Below are 19,704 nucleotides of genomic sequence, written 5' to 3' on the forward strand. Positions count from 1 at the left end.
GGTTATTAAAATGAATTAAACCAGGCAAAAGGAGCAGGAGAGGCCAAGTGGCACTAAATAAAATTGACTTTTACATAAACCAAAACTCAAACAGGACAAAATGCTCTGGCTTGTATCAGGGGCCAAACAAATGAAAATATTTCAAGGAATAAGGAAATAAATAAAGAAGTTCTTCAAATATTGTGTCATTTAAACTTAGGAAATAATGTCCTTTCATGTGCCTAAACTTTATGCTTCCATGATAGCTGATAAATAATATTTGATTTTTTTTAACTGTGCATTTTAGGCCAGATTTAATGCCCATAAAATTTTCAGCAGGGCTGCCTTAATTAGGGAAAGTATTTCAGTACTTGGTAATTTAAATTACCAAGCAATGAAAAACATGAAATTACATTTTGGATTCTGTAAACTTTAATAGTGATTAAATGCGTATTAAGATAAATTATATTTTATCCAAGTGGCAAGAAATAAGTGGGGGGGGGTTTGTTAAAACCATCAATTTTAGCATTATTTAGTGGTCAGTTATAACTGACCATTGGTGTTATATAAATAGAAATGGATGTCTTCCAAAGGAACCAAATCCTGCAGTGTTTTCCTGCTGATCCATCCCACAACTCTGTCAAAATAATAACTGGGATTAGCAGGGAAGTGCTGGAATCTGCAAAACCCACCTGGTTTCATTTCCATCATGTGGTGGCAGCTCTTGAATTTGTAACTCCTGGAATTTTTAATTCCTGAATTTTTAACTCCTGGGAACTGCCAGGAATGCAGGAATTGCACCAGGAGTCGCCCTCAGCATTCCTTTCTGCTGCAGAAATTGTTAAAATTATTATCCAAAAGTTACAAATTAATTTTAAAAAAATTACTTAATCAATTACCAAAAAAAATTTACAAAAATTAAAATTACTGTCCAAACTATCTGCAAAGAAACCTTCCTTGCATCCACACCCTGCTGGAAGCCTGGGTGGATAAAGCCACACGTGGAACAGGAAGTACAAAAGCAGCTGAACATTAAAATAAAGTAAAAAAAGGAATTTCTGGGTTTTTTTTTCCACCATAGTTGTTTAATATTATTAAACACATCTGTAAATCCAGTTAATGTAATATCATTAGAAAATCCTGTTGAGCACAGAGCATGGGTTTTGGAGCACAGTTCAGAACTCGAGGATGGGTTCACAAAGCCCAGCCCGTCCCTTGGGGCAGTTTTTCCTCCACATTCCTTCCTGGGAGGAAGAGGAAGAGCACTTCAGCTTCTCTAAACTCTGTCAAACCAGCGAGTTTAGTGCTCAGATCATGGATTTATTTGTGATTTTCTGGTTGCCACCCCCTCAGGCTCTACAGGACGTTCAAGGACAGCAAGTACCTGTACATGCTGATGGAGGCCTGCCTGGGCGGAGAGCTCTGGACAATTCTCAGGGACAGGTGAGCTGGGGCTTGTCCTGCACTGTGAGATGTTCTAAATGTCACAATTCTAGCTGGAAGGGCCTCAAAGCCCATCCAGTGCCACCCTGCCATGGGAAGGGACACCTCCCACTGTCCCAGGCTGCTCCAAATGTCCAACCTGGCCTTGGGCACTGCCAGGGATCCAGGGGCAGCCCCAGCTGCTCTGGGCACCCTGTGCCAGGGCCTGCCCACCCTGCCAGGGAACAATTCCTAATTCCCAATATCCCATCCAGCCCTGCCCTCTGGCAGTGGAAGCCATTCCCTGTGTCCTGTCCCTCCATCCCTTGTCCCCAGTCCCTCTCCAGCTCTCCTGGAGCCCCTTTAGGCCCTGGCAGGGGCTCTGAGCTCTCCCTGGAGCCTTCTCCTCTCCAGGTGAGCACCCCCAGCTCTCCCAGCCTGGCTCCAGCCCCGGAGCAGCTCCGTGGCCCCCATGTGGATTTGCTCCAGCAGCTCCAGGTCCTTTTGATATCACAGTTTTTAAATCACAGTTTCTCATCTCAAAGCTTTTCCCTGTGTTTGCAGCCCTCCCTCTGTGAGTGTGAATCTCAGCTCTCAGCTCTGCCACACGGACACTGCTAAATAATATCCATAAATATTTCCTGGGATTTATGGCCCAGCCAGGACTGAGAGCAATGAGCAGGGGGAAAATGAGAGCTTTGCAGGGTCTGTTGGCCCAGAAATCCCATATTACACCAGGGCTGCTGATTCAAGTGGGAATCAGAATCCACACCCTGCCAGGAGCACTGGTCCATCAGGATGCAGCAGTGACATGGAAAAAAATGAGTTAGGAAAACATGCATGCCCAAAACCCACAGTCCCTGCCTTGGGAGGGGTCACCTTGGAGTGTTTGGGGTTGCTGGGTGAACGTGGGATGTGCCCACAGAGCAGGAAAAGATGCAGGGAATAATTCTGGAATAACCTCATCACTGGAACAGAATTCCATCAAATTTGGAAAGATTGATCAGAAAGATTGTCTTTTAATTCCCCAGAACTACTTTTTCTCTAGTTCTTCCTTTTCCCAGCAGCATTTTTCTCACTGAAAGGGGAACTGGAGCAAAGTTAGAAGGTGCTGGGTGGGATTTTTCCTGATTTTTTTCTCAGAGCCTGATAATTCCATCTTTAATTCTCTGGGATTTAAACTGAGGTTCTGCTGCCATCTAGCTTAGACACCCTCTGGTCTCAGCCAGCCCCCAGCAGGCCAGGGGGATGTGGTTTTCTTTGGAAAACTTCAGAAACAAGGATCCAAAGGTGCAGTTTGGGATTTGCATTAACTCTCAAGTCCCAGCAGCTGTGATTTTTCTGCCTTTTGTCTCAGTTGGGAACATTAATACAGAATTTATCTGCATGCCTCAAAGCAGTTTTAGCACTCAAAACTGAAAGTTGTAATTACAAAAAAATACCCTCTTGCTTACAGCATAAGGATTTCAAAGTTTTATTTCTAAATTATAGAATAAACCTTAAAATAATTTCAGATATTGGAGGCAAAGAGGCTTCTTCAAAAATAGAAATTTAACTAGATTATAGAAATACAGAGATATAAAAGTGAATATTTATATAGAGAGATATATAAAAGTGAGATATATTTTATATAGAGAGATTTTATATATATATATATAGATATAATTTATATCTAGAGATAGCAAAGATGCTTCTTCAAAAATGGAAATTTAACTAGATTATAGAAATATAGAGATGTAAAATTGAATATATAGAGATATAAAAGTGAGTGTAGCACCAGGAACTTTCCAGGTGTTAAAAAGTGATTTTACTGCATCAATAAAGGTTTAAACAGCAGAATGAATTCCATGGAGAAGGAAACCATTCCCAAGGATTCATCTAATGGCTTTATCCCCTTTTCCCTCCCTCCTTCCTTCCCACAGGGGTTCATTCGAGGATTCCACCACCAGGTTCTACACGGCGTGCGTGGTGGAAGCCTTTGCCTACTTGCATTCCAAAGGGATCATTTATAGGGACCTCAAGCCAGAGAACCTCATCCTGGATCACCGAGGTTATGCCAAGCTGGTGAGTGCCCCAAAAAATCCCCCCAGCTTTGACCAGAAAGGGTGAGGAGCAAAATCCCCCCACAGGGTCCATCAGGGGATGCTGAGAGGAGATCAGGGCAAGGTGGTGTCATCATCATCACTGGGATGTTTTCCTGACTTCCAGCAGGGCTCAGGGCATGGCTGAGCTGAGAAATGCTGACTATGAGGACACAGCCTTAACCTGTACCAAGGGAAATATAGGTTGGATATTTGGAAAAAGTGTTTTACAGAAAGGGTGATAAAGTTCTGGAATGGTCTGTCCAGGGAGATGATGGAGTCACCATCCCTGGATGTGTTTAAAAACAGCCTGGATGTGGCCCTGGGTGCCAGGGTTTAGTTGAGATGTTGGGGCTGGGTTGGACTCGATGATCTTGGAGGTCTCTTCCAACCCAGTGATTCTGTGAATTCCCTGAATTCTCTGAATTCTGTGATTCTGGCTTGGGATTCAGGTCCATGCTCCTGGAATGCTGAGAAAAGAGCATCAGGAGAAAGCCACCTGGCTGTCCTGGGCAAAAAATAACCCCAGAACTCAGGAAAGGCACCCTGCTTTTTAGGAGTACCCCAAATGGCCTGGTGAGAGCATGGAGAGAGGCAGGAGAGATGAAATAGTTCCCTTGGTGGGAGGTGCTGCAGGATGTGGGCCCTTGGGAAGCCACCAGTGAAGGACAGGAGCTCTAAAAGGAGCTGGTCCAGGAGGAGCTGATGGCCCCTGGGGGTCATGGGGGACCAAGGGCTCTGTGTCCTGGTCTGGGGCTCTTTGGGGACAGTAACTCAGCCCATCACCACAGCCTGGTGGCAGCCTCCAGGTGTCACCTCCTCAGTGACATTGGGATTTACCCTCTGCACCTTCCACTGTCCCAGGCTGCTCCAAGCCCCAGAGTCCAGCCTGGCCTTGGGCACTGCCAGGGATGCAGGGGCAGCCCCAGCTGCTCTGGGCACCCTGTGCCAGGGCCTGCCCACCCTGCCAGGGAACAATTCCTAATTCCCAATATCCCATCCATCCCTGCCCTCTCACAACTTAAAACCATTCCTTGCCCATGTTAATTTAAATTTAAAAGAAAAAGAGCAAAATAAATCAATCTGAGCTGTGAGTGATGTCAATTCCAACCCCCAAGAAACCCTTGGTGCTGGTGTTTGCTTCCCTCATGGGAATTTTCCCAAGGATAAATCAGCAAAAAGGTCACTGTGGTTCCCTGGTCCTGGAACGACCCTTAGCGCTTTAATTGAGAGAAAATTCCCATGAGGAATCCTCCTTTCTGCCTTGCTTCACTTCAAGAGGAGCAGAGCCCAGGGCTGACATTCCCTCTGATGCCCTGCCCTGACTCTCTCCTGCCCCTTCCCCCAGGTCGATTTTGGCTTTGCAAAGAAAATAGGATTTGGAAAGAAAACATGGACTTTTTGTGGCACCCCGGAGTACGTAGCCCCCGAGATCATCCTGAACAAAGGTCATGACATTTCAGCAGACTACTGGTCCCTGGGAATCCTGATGTATGAGCTCCTGACTGGCAGGTATGGGCATCGAAATTCATCCCAAGATTTCTGCCCTTCTCACCCTGATGAGGCCAGGGCAGGGGCAGGGCTGGGCCAGGGAGCTCCATGGTGGCTTTTCCACTCAAATCATCTTTTTTTGGCTCTCAGTAGGTTGAACACGATGGGAAAAGAGGAAGGGTTTGGCCCTGAATGGTCTGGAAATGGTGGGAAAAGGGGAAGGGTTTGGCCCTGAAAGATGGGAAAAGGGGAAGGGTTTGGCCCTGAATGGTCTGGAAATGGGGAAGGGGAAGGGTTTGGCCCAGAAAGGTGGGAAAAGGGGAAGAGTTTAGCCCTGAAGGGTCTGGAAATGATGGGAAAAGGGGAAGGGTTTGGCCCCGAAGGGTCTGGAAATGGTGGGAGAAGGGGAAGGGTTTGCACTCAGCTGAGGAGGTTCCTCACTGCTGGAAAGGAGGAGGCAGATCAGGCACCATCCATCCCTTCCCATATTTAATTTGGGATATCACTGCTGCTCTTGGCTTCCTGGAGCTCCCTCACCTCATCCCCCAGCACTCACCCCAGGAGATCCATCCCCTCCACCTGCCCATCCTTCACACACAGCTCCCCATCCATGGGAAGCCAATTAATCCCCACTGGAATCAGGAATCACACAAAGATAAGCCAGGGAATGCTGCTCAGAGCCTCCTGCCTCGGGCTGCTGGGATGCAGCTGCCATGGGAAGAAGAGGTTTAGCATGGAAAACTTCTTTTTGGTGCTTCCCTGAATTCCAGAGCTCCTTGAGAAATGGTTAGGATCATGGGAAGCAAAGCATTCCTAGCTGACATCTACCTTTTCTCATCTGGGTGTATTTTATTAGACTTCAATGCTGTTTTAAAGACAAATTTTTATGAAAGACAAGTTTTTAATCTTTTTTTTTCTTCCCTGTGCCCTCTGAAGTCCCCCTTTCTCAGGCCCAGACCCCATGAAGACCTATAACATCATATTAAGGGGAATAGACATGATTGAATTTCCAAAGAAGATTGCCAAAAATGCTGCTAACTTAATTAAAAAACTATGCAGGTAAGTGGATGTAAGAATAAAACCTTGGTGTTGTTTGCAAAGAAATGAGCTGGGCAGAGGGATTTAGGATTTGTTCTTCCTTTTACAGGGACAATCCATCAGAAAGATTAGGGAACTTGAAAAATGGAGTGAAAGATATCCAAAAGCACAAGTAAGTGTCTTCTCCAGCAGCCATCAGCTCCAATCCCAGAAAGGGACATTTCAAACACCTCAATTTTCCCCTAAAAGCCATTTCCTATCCATAATGTAAATTCATCCTCCCTTTTGGTCCCATGGGAGGGGTTCCATGAAGTCTTAGGAGTTTATTGGGATAAGAACCATTCCAGGAAGAATTTCTGTCATCCATCTGTGCTGGATCATCTCTTCTCCCATCCCCAAAGCAGCAGGAATGGATTGGATGGATATTTTTGGAGGAAGGCTCAGGGTTCATCCACCCACCTTGAGCAAACCTGAGGAAAACCACAAGTGGGACATCCTTGAGCATGAAGTTGGGAGTTAACCAAATTCCACAGGGGAAAAAAGGTCTCCTGTGGGATGGATCCACCCTCTGGAAGGGAAGGAGCAGCTTCCAGGACACCTGCAGCAAGGAATGGTTCCCATCTGAGCGTTGGCAATTTCCACTTGGGTGGTGTCACCACGGGGTCGCTGCACACTCTTCCTTCTCGGTCCCCAAAAAAGATGACAGGAAAAATTCCAAAGGGATTTGAAGGCAAAGTCTGTGGGAGATGAAACCTGTCGTTCAAGCAATTTTCTGTTCTTTTTGTGCTACGCCTGTCTAACTGTTGGATTCTTCCCTCCCTTCAGATGGTTTGAAGGCTTTAACTGGGAAGGGTTACGGAAAGGGACACTGACACCTCCCATAATCCCAAGTGTAAGTTTTCCTATCGTTGTTTTCTCCTCCATGGCCAATTCCTGTGATGCTGTGAGCTTTGGGCAGTGGTACACTGGGTTAAGTGGGAATAATGTGCTTTATTTCTTCTGGAATGTTTGAAAAATAACTTTAGGCACATTCCCAGCTAAGCTTGCTCTCCAGGCAGGCTCCTCCCTGGGAAGGCAGTGTGGGGAGGGCACAGCCACGGAGAAATCCCCTTTGCAGCAGGGGATTGAGGCAGGATCACCCACTCCAGCACATTTTCCCCTCTCTCACCTGCTCCACTTGTTCCTGCATCTCCTTTTCCCCTTTCCATGGAGAGCTGCCCCTTCCACCCCTTCTCTCAGCTGCATCCTGTTCCCTTCTCCTTTATTCTCATTTCCTTTGCAAAGGCAAGTGGGATTTGGATGCCATCTTCCTTTTCTTTCACATTAACCTTCCCTTCTGTGCTGTCTTTTGTGCCTGTGCCCCTCTTTGCCCTGCATCCATGTCCTACATGAAAAGCTGTTGATGTTTAACCGGGAGCGGGCGCGGAGGGACAGCTCCGCTCGTTTTCCTTTGCACCAAAGCCCTTCCTTTGATGTCTTTGTGAGCTCCCTGCCCTCAAAGCCCCACTGCAAAGGGAAACCAAACAGGATTAGCTGACAGAAATTACCTCGGCCCCTTCTGTCCTGCAGCCTCCCCTCCTTGTTCCAGCTTAATCCCTCGGGATCACCGGGAGAATGCCATTAATGGGGGTTTAATTGCACCCCATTGCTCCATCCTGCAGCTCCTGCAGCAGGGGCAGGCCCAGCTCCAAGGCTGAATCTGCCATCCCAAAGTTTGCTTAGGGAAAGAGCAGGAGGGTTTCCCATCCCCCCTTTTTGCCCTGTGGGATGCAGGAGCTGCTGGAGTCAGTGGGGAAAGCAGGACTTGGCAAATCTCTCCCATAACAACTCAGAAATGTTTTAGAGATCAAAGCTGGGGTTGGTTGGGGTTTTGTTTCTCTTAAGCTCAAACTATGAGCCTGGTTTGGGTTGGAAGGGACCTTTGAGATCATCCAGTTCCATCACCTTCCATGACATCTTCCACTTCCACTATCCCAGGTTGCTCCAAGCCCTGTCCAGCCTGGCCTTGGCCTATTTTTAATGCCAATTCATTCATCAGCAGGATCACATTGCAAGTCAGGCAATAAAGTCAAGTTTGCTCCTGCACATCCAGCTGCAATTCCTGCTTTAGGAATGCAGGATGTCCATGTAGCCTGACAAAACCCCAAGATGTCTTCCTAACTGGTTTTGGATTTTTATTTTATTAGGAGCATTTCCAATCCTGCTCTTACCCCACAGAGCAAAGCTGACTGGAATAGATGGGAGCATCCTTCCCTCCTCCAGGACAGCTCCAGGCTGGCCCTAATCCTGGTTCAACCCAGCTCATCCTTTCCCTGAGCTCTGGGGAGCAGCAGCTCCTCCAGACCTACTCCTGAGATCCCCTCCAAACCCATGAACTGTGAATTTTGTCAACCCCAGAGCTGTCAATCCTACTCCAGCTCGTTTTCCACAAGTTTTTTTGGCAAAGTCCCAACTGCCACTCTGAAAAGGGACCCAAAATACAGCTCTGGTGGCAGACATCCACTTTTCCTTTAATCCACCTCTCTTTGTTAGCTGGGAAAGAGCCAGCAGGACCAAACATACAGATCAGTTCCTTTTTCTTTGAAAAAAAAAAAAAAGAAAGGCTTTTCCCAGCTCTTTAACTCTCGTTTCTTAGGTGGCTCTGCCAGTGAGGCAATCAAAGAGCTCTTGTTCCATGGGATTTTTGGAAAGATCCCAATTTACAACCTGCTGCTAGGACACTGCTGAGCCTTGATACCACAGCTGGAATCTGTGATTTTACCTCTCCTTAAAAGCTCAGGACTCTGCCAAAGATGAGCTGAGCAAGAAAAGGGTGAAGGAGCCTCAACAAAGTCAACAGATCCAGATAATCCGAAAGAAATTAAGATTTTGTAGGATGGGGCTTTTGTTCCAAAATGAGTTCCATAATCCTGATTTCCCCCAAAAAGTGTTCAGCAGCAGGAAAATGCTGACGCAGTTGGGCAGCACATTAAGTGTAGGGCTGGAGTTGGAACTTCTGCCTTTTCCCAAGGCCTGCAGCAGCATCCAGCATCAAGTGGGAATCTCAGGAGGGTTAACAAGGCCCAGTGGGTTGGGACAACCCCTGAGATAAGTCCAGGCTGGATACTGGGAAAAACTATTCCGGTGAGGGTGGGCAGGCCCTGGCACAGGGTGCCCAGAGCAGCTGGGGCTGCCCCTGGATCCCTGGAAATGCCCAAGGTTGGACTTTGGGGCTTGGAGCAACCTGGGACAGTGGAATGTGTGGGAGGGTGGGACTGGATGGGACTTTAAGGTCCCTCCCTACCCAAACCATTCCAGAATTCTGGGATTTAATGCTTGTCAGTTGTGCCCTGGCTCAGGCTCTTCCCAAATGAAATGACTGAAAACAGCAGCAAGTGTTTTCCTGCTCTGGGTAAAGCTTAAAGTATTCAATTTCTAGTAAGACTCTCATTGATTTGGGCTGGAGAGTTGCTGGTTTCCTCTTAAATGGTTTATTTTTTTTATTGTCTTGACTTTATCAAGTCCTCACTGTAAGAAAGCTTCCCTCACTGTCACAAAGCTGGAAAACCATAAATTCTGTAGCCAGGGTAGATTTCAAATGTTGTGATTTCCAAAAAAGAAACAGGCTTGGCCTTCATCCTGGGAAGATGGGTTTCTCTGGAAGGACCCTGAGGCTGAGCAATGTCAGGAAACTCCGAGGCAGCAGGGCTCAGCATCCTGGAGCCATGGATGGCAAATCCTGGGCTCTTCTCCCAAGCCTGTTGTGAGAACCTTGTGGGAACGGGTAGGAAAACTCAGGGGAGTAGGGGAGCTGAGGGAAATCCCCCATCAAAAAGCTGTGCATGCAGCACTTCCCTGCCTTGCTGGGGATTCTCTGGGATGCCCATGGCTGTGGGATGAAGAGGGAATGCCAGCCCTGGGATGAACATCCCCTTCTCCTTGCTCTTGCCCCCGCAGGTCGCGTCTCCCACGGACACGAGCAACTTTGACAGCTTCCCAGAGGACAGTGACGAGCCACCCCCTGACGACAACTCAGGATGGGACATAGATTTTTAATGTTCTTTCTCTTACCTGCTTCTGCCTTGCTGAGGACAGCTTTTCCTGGGACGTGGCTGCCAGCGGAACGGGAAGACCGGAACGGGGGAGGATTCGTGCTCGGGGTCACCACGATGCCTTGATTGATGCTGCTCCAGTAACTCCAGTGGCATTAGGACTTCTTGCTTAGTGACAATAGTGCTCTCCATGTTTTCTGTTGGAACGTGACCTGGCTTGGGCACGGTGGTCCTGGCACAGAGCCTTGCTCTGGCACAGAACTCCTCTTCTGTGGCCACAGAGATCCTGGCCCACTCCTGATTAGCAGAGTGAGAGATCCGTAGAGTAAGAGGCACTTAATTCCAGCTGCTTTTTCCCTAGGATCAGTAGTAACTTATGAAGTGCTGCAGCTACTCCAGTGCAGGATTTGGGCTATTCCCACCCTCTGAGCTCCGCAGGGCAGCGCTGGAGCCCGGGAGGAGCACGGGCAAAGCGCTCCTGTCAAAGCAGTGGGGAATGTGTCCTTTTCCTTCCCTAGCAGTATTCCTGACGAGACTGAATGTTCCCTTTCCTCTTTGTTTTGGAAACATTTTAGCTCAGCCTGGTCAAACAAAAGCACAACTGCTGCAGATGCTGTCGAGGCAGAGGTTGGGTCGCTTCCCTCACGTGGCAGCACCACCTTTGGGCTTCAGTTCTCCTTTCCCTTGGTACCAACACATGCATGGAAAGAGAAAATCATGGAATGAATCCATTGTACATCCACTGATCTGTTCTACATCCACTGATCTGTTCTACATCTGTTGATCCATTGTACATCCATAGATCCATTTCACATCCATTGATCCATTTCGCAGCGCTCCAGTCACGGCCCTGAACAAAGCAACAGCAGCCCACCAGTGTGATCAGGTATAAAATTAAGGATAAATTGGATCTTTTGGGGCTCAAAGGGAAAAACATGAGACCTGTGATGTCCTCTCGAGGTGCTACATCCATCCCTCACCTGGGAAGAAACCTGTCCCTGACCCTTCCTGTCAGGAATATGTAGCAGAGGCTCCGTTCTGCCTTTTGGTGATTCCATGTCTCCATGTCTGGATCTCTTCCATGGTTAAAGAATCTCATTAAAATAGAAATCCTGGCTCTGGTGGAACACTGCCAGTAATCCTGATGCCTCTCCAGACTAAGGAGCTCCACGGGAAAGTCCGTGGAATTCAATGGGAAGTGGATATTGGAAGATCCCTTTGAGCTCTCCAGCATACCAGGTCCACGTGACTGTGTTTAACATAGGGATGGCCAAATTCATATGGAAAAAAGAACTAGGGAAAACAATATTATCAGGATATGCTTTTCCCTCACTTCTACTGCTTTTCCTTTGCTTGAATTCCCTCCTCTGGTTTATAGGATGCAGCAGAGGGATCCTGTCCCGGGTGCCCATTTGTTCCATACACACAGGACTGAAAGTTTATCCCATTATCCAACAGGAAACATCAGCTTTGGGTCTCTCTGAGACACCTGGCCCCCAAAAAATCACAGAATCATGGAATGGTTTGGGTTGGAAGGGACCTTAAAAGTCCTCTCATTCCAGCCGCTGCCATGGGTGAGCAGGTGCTGCCTCCTTTCAATCTCAGCTGCTAAGAGCTGCCCGTGGAAAGATCAAGTCTTACTGACAAGGACTTTCCCCACAATTTACATGGAAAAGGTCTGTTTGAGCAGTGAAAAATTCCTTCCCTGATGCCGAGTCCCAACTCTTTTGCATGTTTTCCATTAAAGGATGTAATCAAAAGGGCATTTTGACAGCGTGGGCCGTGTCTGCTGTTCAGCATGAGCTGGGTTGTGTGACACCTTTGAAACCAGTCTGTGGCTCTGGAATTCCCTCTGTTTCCCAAAGGGTGAGGCCACACCTCTGGCACAGTCACTTCTGCTGTTCTTTAACCATTAAAACTTCGTTTGCCTTCAAAATCACAGGGAAAAGGCAGCACCTGCTGGCTTTTCCACCTTTCTGCAAGGGATGGACAGCACTGAGAGCCAAGGCTGAGCACGAGGGCTAAAACATTCTCCAGGCATCTTACACAGGCCTAACAGCCAAATGCTTCCCTCCTCACATCCCCCTGGACTTTCACTCCATGGGGACAGCTTCCTGTAGGAATTTGTCCCAGGATGGTGACACCTGATGCAGTTGGCAGGCAAGGAGGACAAAGCACCACAAGGATTTGGGGATCAGCCTGAAAAAGTGACAGGAAGGAGGGTCTGGAATGGGCTGAGCAGTTGGGTTTCTTTTTCCTGTCCTTTTTTTTTTCCTTGTGCCAGGCATGGGAATTGACACCTGCAGCGTGCACTGTGCTGAATCTGAGTTTATTTTGATATCAAACACCTCACTCGACTTCCATGGCCTCTCCTGAGCATTAACACTTTGCATATGTATATGATAAGCCTTCAGTTATAATAATATATTTAAGTTGCTTTATATATATATCTCTATATATCCACAACAAGGGATTGCCTCTGTGTTTCCACCTCCTGTCCTTATTTGTTTGTCTCCTTTCCTGATCTATGGGATGACAGCGTTTTTAGGGAAGGGGGAATCGGCTCCCATGTTTCCAGAGGGGGCTTTGAGTGGTTTTGTGGCTTCTCCTAGAGCTGCACTGCCCACAGCAAACTCTTCTTCTTCAACAACAGGACCACGAGCAGATATTTCTGTAAATAGGTATTTTCGTGTCGATGTTTTGTGGGTCACACAGGACTTTCTGTTCTTTTCCAGTTCCATGGCATTATTCCTTCATTTCCTTATTTGTAATGTAATGTTTTTAGGTCGAGGTAGACTTGAATTAATGTCATATTTGTCAGTATGATTAAACTTTCTGTCAGCTGTCCTGTTCACCCACCCGTCCCATAGTTCTAGAACGTCACTGGCTATCTGGCATTGTTGCAAGTGCCTTAAATCCATGGCATCTTATTGAGAAAAAGAAAAAAAAGAGACAAATTTGGTGTTATGCTGCATGACAAAGACAAACACACCTCAAACTGTCGTCCTTTCTTAGCTTGCTGCGTTTTACAGTTCTTTCTGCTACCGATTTCTACACCTTTATTATCTGATCTCGATGAATTCCAGAAATGATGACGTCGTTCTCTGATTTCTGTTCAATGTACCAGAGCTGTGTATCTGTTAATGAGATACAGAGTCATTTCTGTGAAATGTATAAATGTGATGTGCGGGTCAAATTAATCTCTGACATCCTAGCAGTCCGTAGACAGGTATTCCTGTTTTGCTAAGCTCTGCAGATCCCACCCATCCGTGCTGTCCCACACAGCCACCCCCCTGGGGAATCTCCCACCTGGGAAAAATCCTCCCTGGCAGCATTTTCCTGACCTGAAACCCCCGTGCAAAGACGAGGCTCCTTTGCACCACTCAACCAAACAGGATCTGTGCTTTTCCCTGCCCCTTTCCCTGCATCCACGGGGATGAGCCCTGGGAGCTCCTCCTGCCTCCCCAGCCCTGACACCGAGACTTGGGCGCTTTTAGGGCTTTCTCAGAAAAAGGGGAAATTCCCATTTGGAGTTGCCTCTCCACCCAAGTCCTGATTTACGCTTGTTTTACCCCAGCCCTTTGTTTTATACGCTGATTTTCTCTCCTTCCATGGCAGAGGCTTTGTTTGTCGGGCCGATGTCGGTCACGCCCCGACCATCGGCCGCTTGCACTCTTTGGATGTTGACTGAGGAACTTTTGGGTTTGTTTTGTTGTTTTTGGTTTTGTTTTTTTTTTCATAAACTTCCATGGCTTTTGTTTCGCTCTGTACTCCCCCTGCAGCTGTAATTGCCGAGTGCCTGTTGTATACTTTATAGAGTTGAAATAAAAATAATTACTTTTGAACGGCTGTCTGTGGGTTTCTTCCAGAGCAGGAGACGAGTTTGGGAGAGATCTTCTGGATGGTGGTGAAATCTGGCTCCCACAACTGGTTGTCCAGAGCAGCTGGGGCTGCCCCTGGATCCCTGGCAGTGCCCAAGGCCAGGTTGGACATTGGGGCTTGGAACTCCCTGGGATAGTAGAAGATGTCCCTGCCCATGGCAGTGGGTGGCACTGGATGGGCTTTGATGTCCCTTCTAACTCAAAATCATTCTATGATTTGATGATGACACAGAGGTGAGCAAAAGCTGGGAGAAAGGAGCAGCAAAACATCCTCTCAGGAGGGGAATAAATGTGGCAACAGCCCGAGGAGGAGCTGGCAGTCATCACCAATCATTCTGCGGGATTCAGCAATCGCAGGTCAAAGTTAATAATGCAATAAAAGCCTCAGGGTGACGTGGCCCTCACCTGAAACTGCCGGGGGAACCCCGAGATTTCAGGGCGAGGCGTGGCTCTCGTTATTCCAGGCTAAAAATAGGGAAGGCAGGAGGGGTGGCCGGGCTGTGCCGGGGATGTCGCCCGGCCGTGACTCAGCCGCTGCTGACGGCACCTGCCCGCTGGGCTCCCGAAACCTTCCCAGGCAATTATTAGCCCGGCTTGAGCCATTCGGGGCTGGAACAGCTGATAGTGGATACCGGGACAGCGATACCGAGAGAGGGGGGTGTTCACTGCAGGAATTGCCGCGTCCGGAATCCCCCACCCCGGGAATTTTGGGGGCGCTCCTCCGGCTCCTCATATTCTCATTTAAACCAAGCAGAGAAAAGAAATAAACGGGAGCGTGGGCCCGCCGCCGGGAAAATCCAGGTTAATTAACGGGGTTAATTAATGAGAGTTAATTACCGGAGCGGGGAGGGGGGAGGGGGCGCGATGGCGCGGCGGGGCCGCCAGGGGGCGCCCTGGGGCCGCTCTGCCCCGGTGGGGGGGAATGGGGGGGGGGGGGGAGGGAACAGGGAGGGAAAAATGGGAATTGGGGGGGGAGATTGGGAAAGGAGGGGGGGGGCGACACCTTTGATCTCCCCGCATCAAAGGGCCCGCAGCTCCCCCCCACCGACGCTGCCCCCCGCCCCGGCTGGGGTCAGGGGAGCAGGGGGAGGACAGCGAGAGTCCCGCCGTGTGTCCGTCCCCCCCCCGCCATCCCCGTGTCCCCGCACAGCGCCCGGCGCGGGGGGATGGATGCGGAGCAGCCCCTCTCCTTTCCTGCCCCTCTCCTTTCCTGCAAGGCTGCGCTGGCGCCAGGAAGGACGCGGGGGAGGCGGGGGGGGGGGGGGGGAGACTTAGAGGAGACCAAAGGACCGACTCTGCCGTCGGGGGAGGGCGGGAGGGCTCTGTGCACTCACAGCGGCTCCCACCCACCATGGACGGGGGCTTGCACAAGGGGGAGCGTCCCCCCCGTCCCTCTTGCCGGTCCCCTCCGTCGGGCGCGCCCGGCTGGAGACAGCGGCGGCGTCGGGGAGTGCGGAGCATCTGGCCGGGACCCGGGGGAGGAGGGATGCTGGATGGGGCGGGGGGGTCTGCCCTCGCCCTTGCGAAACCCCCGCCCGACCAATGTGGGAGCCCTCGGGGCGGGGTGGGGGCGGCTTTGGGGGCTCATGGGCACAGCCCCCCCCCCCCTCCGGGAACGCTTTGAAATCGCAGCCGGCGGGCCCCCCGCCCCGAGGGGGCGGGCAGGAGGCAGCCCCGGGGGTATAAAGGCGGCACAGGAGCGCAGGAGCCGCTGCTGGCGGCTCGCTGCTGCTGCTCGGGGACTCTGCGGGCACGGAGGGCACGGCAGGCACCGGGATGCGGGGGCTGGTGGCGCTGCTGGCGGCGCTGAGCTGCGCGGCCCCGGCGGGGCGGGCGGCGGCGCCCGGGGGTGCCCTCAGCTCCAACGCCATCAAGGGACCCCCCCCGGGAGGGGCGGCAGAGACCAGCGCCGCCCCCGCACCCCCGTTCGACGGCAGCAATAAGGCCCCGCCGGCCGCCACCCGACAGGTAGGAGAGAGAGCATGGATGGGGCGGCGGGACAGCGGGGATGGAGGGGGACACACCGCGGGGATGGAGGGGGACACACCGCGGGGATGGAGGGGGACACACAGCGGGGATGGAGCAGCGGGACACTGGGGATGGAGGGGGACATACCGCGGGGATGGAGGGGGACACACAGCGGGAGTGGATGGGGACACACAGCGGGGATAGAGGGGGATACACAGTGGGGATGGGGCGGCGGGACAGCGGGGATGGAGGGGGACACAAACTGGGAATAGAGGGACACACACCGGGGATGGAGAGGAACAGACACCGGGGATGGATGGGACCCGTCGGGGATGGAGTTGAGGGACACATTTGGGATGAAGGGCGGGACGCCGGGGATGAGGACGCTCACACCGGGAGATGGAGCTGGGGACACAAGCGATGGAGGGGACACCGGGGGTGGAAGGGATAGAAGAGGGGGGGGACACAGCATGGATGGAGGGATGGATGGATGGATGGATGGATGGATGGATGGATGGATGGATGGATGGATGGATGGATGGATGGATGGATGGATGGATGGATGGATGGATGGATGGATGGATGGATGGATGGATGGAGGGGCTACCCAGGAGATGGGGGGACACTCGGGGGATGGAGAGGGGGACACTGGCGACGGAGGACAGGGACGCACCGCGTGATGGGGACACAGACACACCGGATGGAGGGGGGACACCTCGGGGATGGAGGGGACACCGGGGACAGGGTTGGAGGCGGTGAGTGGCGCGGGGGATGGATGGAGCGGTCGCGCCGGGGACTGAAGACGGAACACCCCGGCGATAGAGAGGGGGGACGCCCGGGGATGGCAGCGCCCCGCTGATCCCCCCGCCCCCTCTGTGTCCCCGCAGCCTTTCCCGTGCGCCGAGGACGAGGAGTGCGGCCCCGAGGAGTTCTGCGGGGGCGCGGCCCGCGGCGGGGGGGCCCCGCTGTGCCTGGGCTGCCGGCGGCGCCGCAAGCGCTGCCTGCGCGATGCCATGTGCTGCCCCGGCATGAGCTGCAGCAACGGTGAGGGCTCGGCGCACCCGGGGCCGGGCTGGGGCTGGGGAGGGTGTCCCAGCAGTGGCTGACAGCCCCAATGTCCCCGCAGGGCTCTGCACGCCCCTGGAGCCGCCGCACGGAGCGGCCGAGCTGGACGAGACGGGCACCGAGGCGCTGCCCCGACGGACGCCCGCTCCCGCCTGGCTCCCCACGGCCAAAGGTGAGGCTGCTGGCACCCCCTGTCCCGCCTGAGGCTGCCATCCTTCCCTGCTGGCCCCTGGGCATCAATCCGGGCTGACCCCTGCCCCAAGATCTGTCCGGGATGCCCACCCTGCACCTTCATCCCCCGTGGGATCACTCGGGATGCCCACTCTGTCTCGGTGTCCCGCACGGGTTCAGTCCAGGACGCCCTTTCTGCTCCACCATCCCCTTTGGGATTGCTCCGGGATGCCTCCAGCCCCACTATCTCCAGAAGCCAAACCCGGGATGCCTCCCTTTCCCTCCTATTCCCTTTGGGATCGCTCCTGGATGCCTTCTTTCCCTCCTGCTCCCTTTGGGATCACTCCTGGATGTCTTCTTTCCCTCCAGTCCCCTTTGAGATCTCTCTGGGATGCCCCCAGCCCCACTAACTCCAGAAGCCAAACCCGGGATGCCCATCCTTCCCCTCCTATCCCCCTGGGGACCACACCGAGATGCCTTCCTTTCCCTCCCGTGCCCTTTGGGATCGCTCTGGGATGCCCATCCTGCACCTTTATCCCCCATGGGATCACTCGGGATGCCCATCCTTCCCTGCTGTCCCCCGTGGGACCACTCGGGATGGCTCTTGTGCTCTGTGGGATCATTCTGGGATGCCCCCAGCGCCACTAACACCAGAAGCCCAACCCGGGATGCCCCCCCTGCCCCACAAGCGATGTCCCCCGGTGTCCCCTCGGCCCGGCTGAGCGTCCCCTCTGTGTCCCCCCGCAGGCGAGGAGGGCGACTTCTGCCTGCGCTCGTCGGACTGCGCGGCCGGGCTGTGCTGCGCCCGCCACTTCTGGTCCAAGATCTGCAAGCCGGTGCTGCGGGAGGGCCAGGTGTGCACCCGGCACCGGCGGAAAGGCTCGCACGGCCTCGAGATCTTCCAGCGCTGCCAGTGCGCCGAGGGGCTGGCGTGCCGCGGGCAGCGGGAGCACGGGCCCGCCGACGCCTCCCGCCTGCACACCTGCCAGCGCCACTGAGACACACGGACAGACAGACACACGGACACGTGCCGGCGCCACTGAGACACACGGACAGACACACGGACACCTGCCGGCGCCGCTGAGACACGCGCGGACAGACACACGGACACCTGCCGGCGGCGCTGAGACACGCGCGGACAGACAGACGGACACGTGCCAGCGCCACTGAGACACACGCGGACAGACAGACGGACAGGTGCCGGCGGCAATGAGCAACACACGGACACGCGCTGGCGGCACTGAGCGACACACGGACACGCGGACAGACAGACGGACGGGTGCCGGCGGCGCTGAGCCACACACGGACACACGGACAGGTGCCGGCGGCACTGAGCGCGACACACGGACAGACGGACGGACAGACAGACAGACGGACACGGACAACGGACAGGTGCCGGCGGCACTGAGCGACACACGGACAGATGGACAGACGGACAGGTGCCGGCGGCACTGAGCGACACACAGCCACAAGGACAGGACAGACGGACGCGTCCCGCCTGCGCGCGTGCCGGCGGCGCCGAGCGACACACGGACACACGGACAGGCGCCGGCGACCCTGAGCGACACACGGACAGACAGACAGACGGACAGGCGCCGGCGGCCCCACGGACGGGCAGACGACGACGGACTAGCGACAGACAGACAGACAGACGGACAGGCGCCGGCGGCCCTGAGCGACACACGGACGGGCCAGACAGACGGACGCGACAGGCTCCGGCCCCGCCGGAGCGAAGGTTGTTTCTCAAGGGAACTTCTCCTCAGCGACTCCTTGCAGTACGTTACTGTGATGTGAATACTCGAGCTGGCACTTAGCTGTACATAGCGCCGCGGCTTCCCGGGACTGCCTTCGAACGAGTTATCTCGCGTTTTCCCCGCGCCCCGGCCGCGGCCGTGCCTTTGTACACACTGGGTTTTCCCGTTCTGCCTCGAAGGGACGCCGCCGAGGGCGTGCGAGCGAATAAACGCTGTAAATTCACCCCGAGCTCCCTCCAGGGCCTGCCCGGGGAGGAGAGATGGGCCGGGGGGCTCGTCCCCAGCGTCCCACGGGGATGGGATGGGTTGGCACTGCTCATCCAGCCGCTTTTTCGGGATTCCCTGGTCGCCGCTGATGCCCTCTGGAGGAGAGGGAGCGCGGCTGGGGCTCTGGGAAGGGCTCCTGGCAGCAGAATCCCTGTCCCTGGCTCTGGGAGGGAGGAGGGAGTGAGGGATCGCTCCCGGACCGAGCACGGGTGCTGCCGATCTCGAGCTTGCTCCATGCACAATAAAGATTTATTTTTCCCTTCACTTTATGGTTGTTCCTGCGGCTCTTCAGCATTTTGGGATGGCTTGGAGGGAGGGAAAGCTGCGAGCACAGGTTTTTCCCCCATCCCTGTTTCAGGTGGGGAGCTTGGGGCTGCAGGTGCATCCCTGCAACCTGGGGAAGGGGTTTGGAGTGCAAAACCTTCCCTGGACACCCCAAAAGCGCTTTGCAGCCCAATGCCAAAGCCAGCACATCCCTGTGAGGCTCCAGGGGTAAGGTATAGGGGAGCATCCCTCAAATGCTGCCTGCTCGTGGGTGTTTGGTGCCTTTGGGGCT

General features: G+C 53.0%; 2 protein-coding genes across 4 annotated transcripts in view; both read left to right on the forward strand.

Moving 5' to 3' along the window:
* The window catches only part of PRKG1 (protein kinase cGMP-dependent 1), a 369,443-nt gene extending 355,605 nt beyond the window's left edge, over positions 1-13,838 (forward strand). Inside the window, exons 12-18 of one of the 2 annotated variants that reach the window (XM_030950731.1) lie at positions 1,333-1,422; positions 3,324-3,465; positions 4,831-4,994; positions 5,910-6,032; positions 6,121-6,183; positions 6,837-6,903; positions 9,948-13,838. In XM_030950731.1, coding sequence (XP_030806591.1) covers positions 1,333-1,422; positions 3,324-3,465; positions 4,831-4,994; positions 5,910-6,032; positions 6,121-6,183; positions 6,837-6,903; positions 9,948-10,046 — 748 coding nt within the window. In that variant the 3' untranslated portion in view covers positions 10,047-13,838. The remainder of the gene's footprint in view (positions 1-1,332; positions 1,423-3,323; positions 3,466-4,830; positions 4,995-5,909; positions 6,033-6,120; positions 6,184-6,836; positions 6,904-9,947) is intronic. The other variant, XM_030950732.1, reaches the window with a different exon arrangement.
* Positions 13,839-15,675: 1,837 nt separating this feature from the next.
* On the forward strand, positions 15,676-18,719 carry DKK1 (dickkopf WNT signaling pathway inhibitor 1). 2 transcript variants are annotated; one of them, XR_004060847.1, is made up of 5 exons: positions 15,676-15,891; positions 16,779-16,935; positions 17,018-17,128; positions 17,875-18,445; positions 18,520-18,719. XR_004060847.1 is itself a non-coding variant. In XM_030951437.1 (4 exons), exons 1-4 carry the CDS (start codon positions 15,700-15,702, stop codon positions 18,123-18,125), a joined length of 711 nt encoding a protein of 236 aa, XP_030807297.1. In that variant the 5' UTR covers positions 15,676-15,699; the 3' UTR covers positions 18,126-18,490. The 2 variants fall into 2 exon arrangements, 1 of the variants encoding a protein (XP_030807297.1); XM_030951437.1 differs by lacking the exon at positions 18,520-18,719 and having other exon boundaries at positions 17,875-18,490.
* Positions 18,720-19,704: the final 985 nt, after the last annotated feature.

This window comes from Camarhynchus parvulus, chromosome 6 (assembly GCF_901933205.1).
Source record: "Camarhynchus parvulus chromosome 6, STF_HiC, whole genome shotgun sequence".
NCBI lineage: Eukaryota > Metazoa > Chordata > Aves > Passeriformes > Thraupidae > Camarhynchus > Camarhynchus parvulus.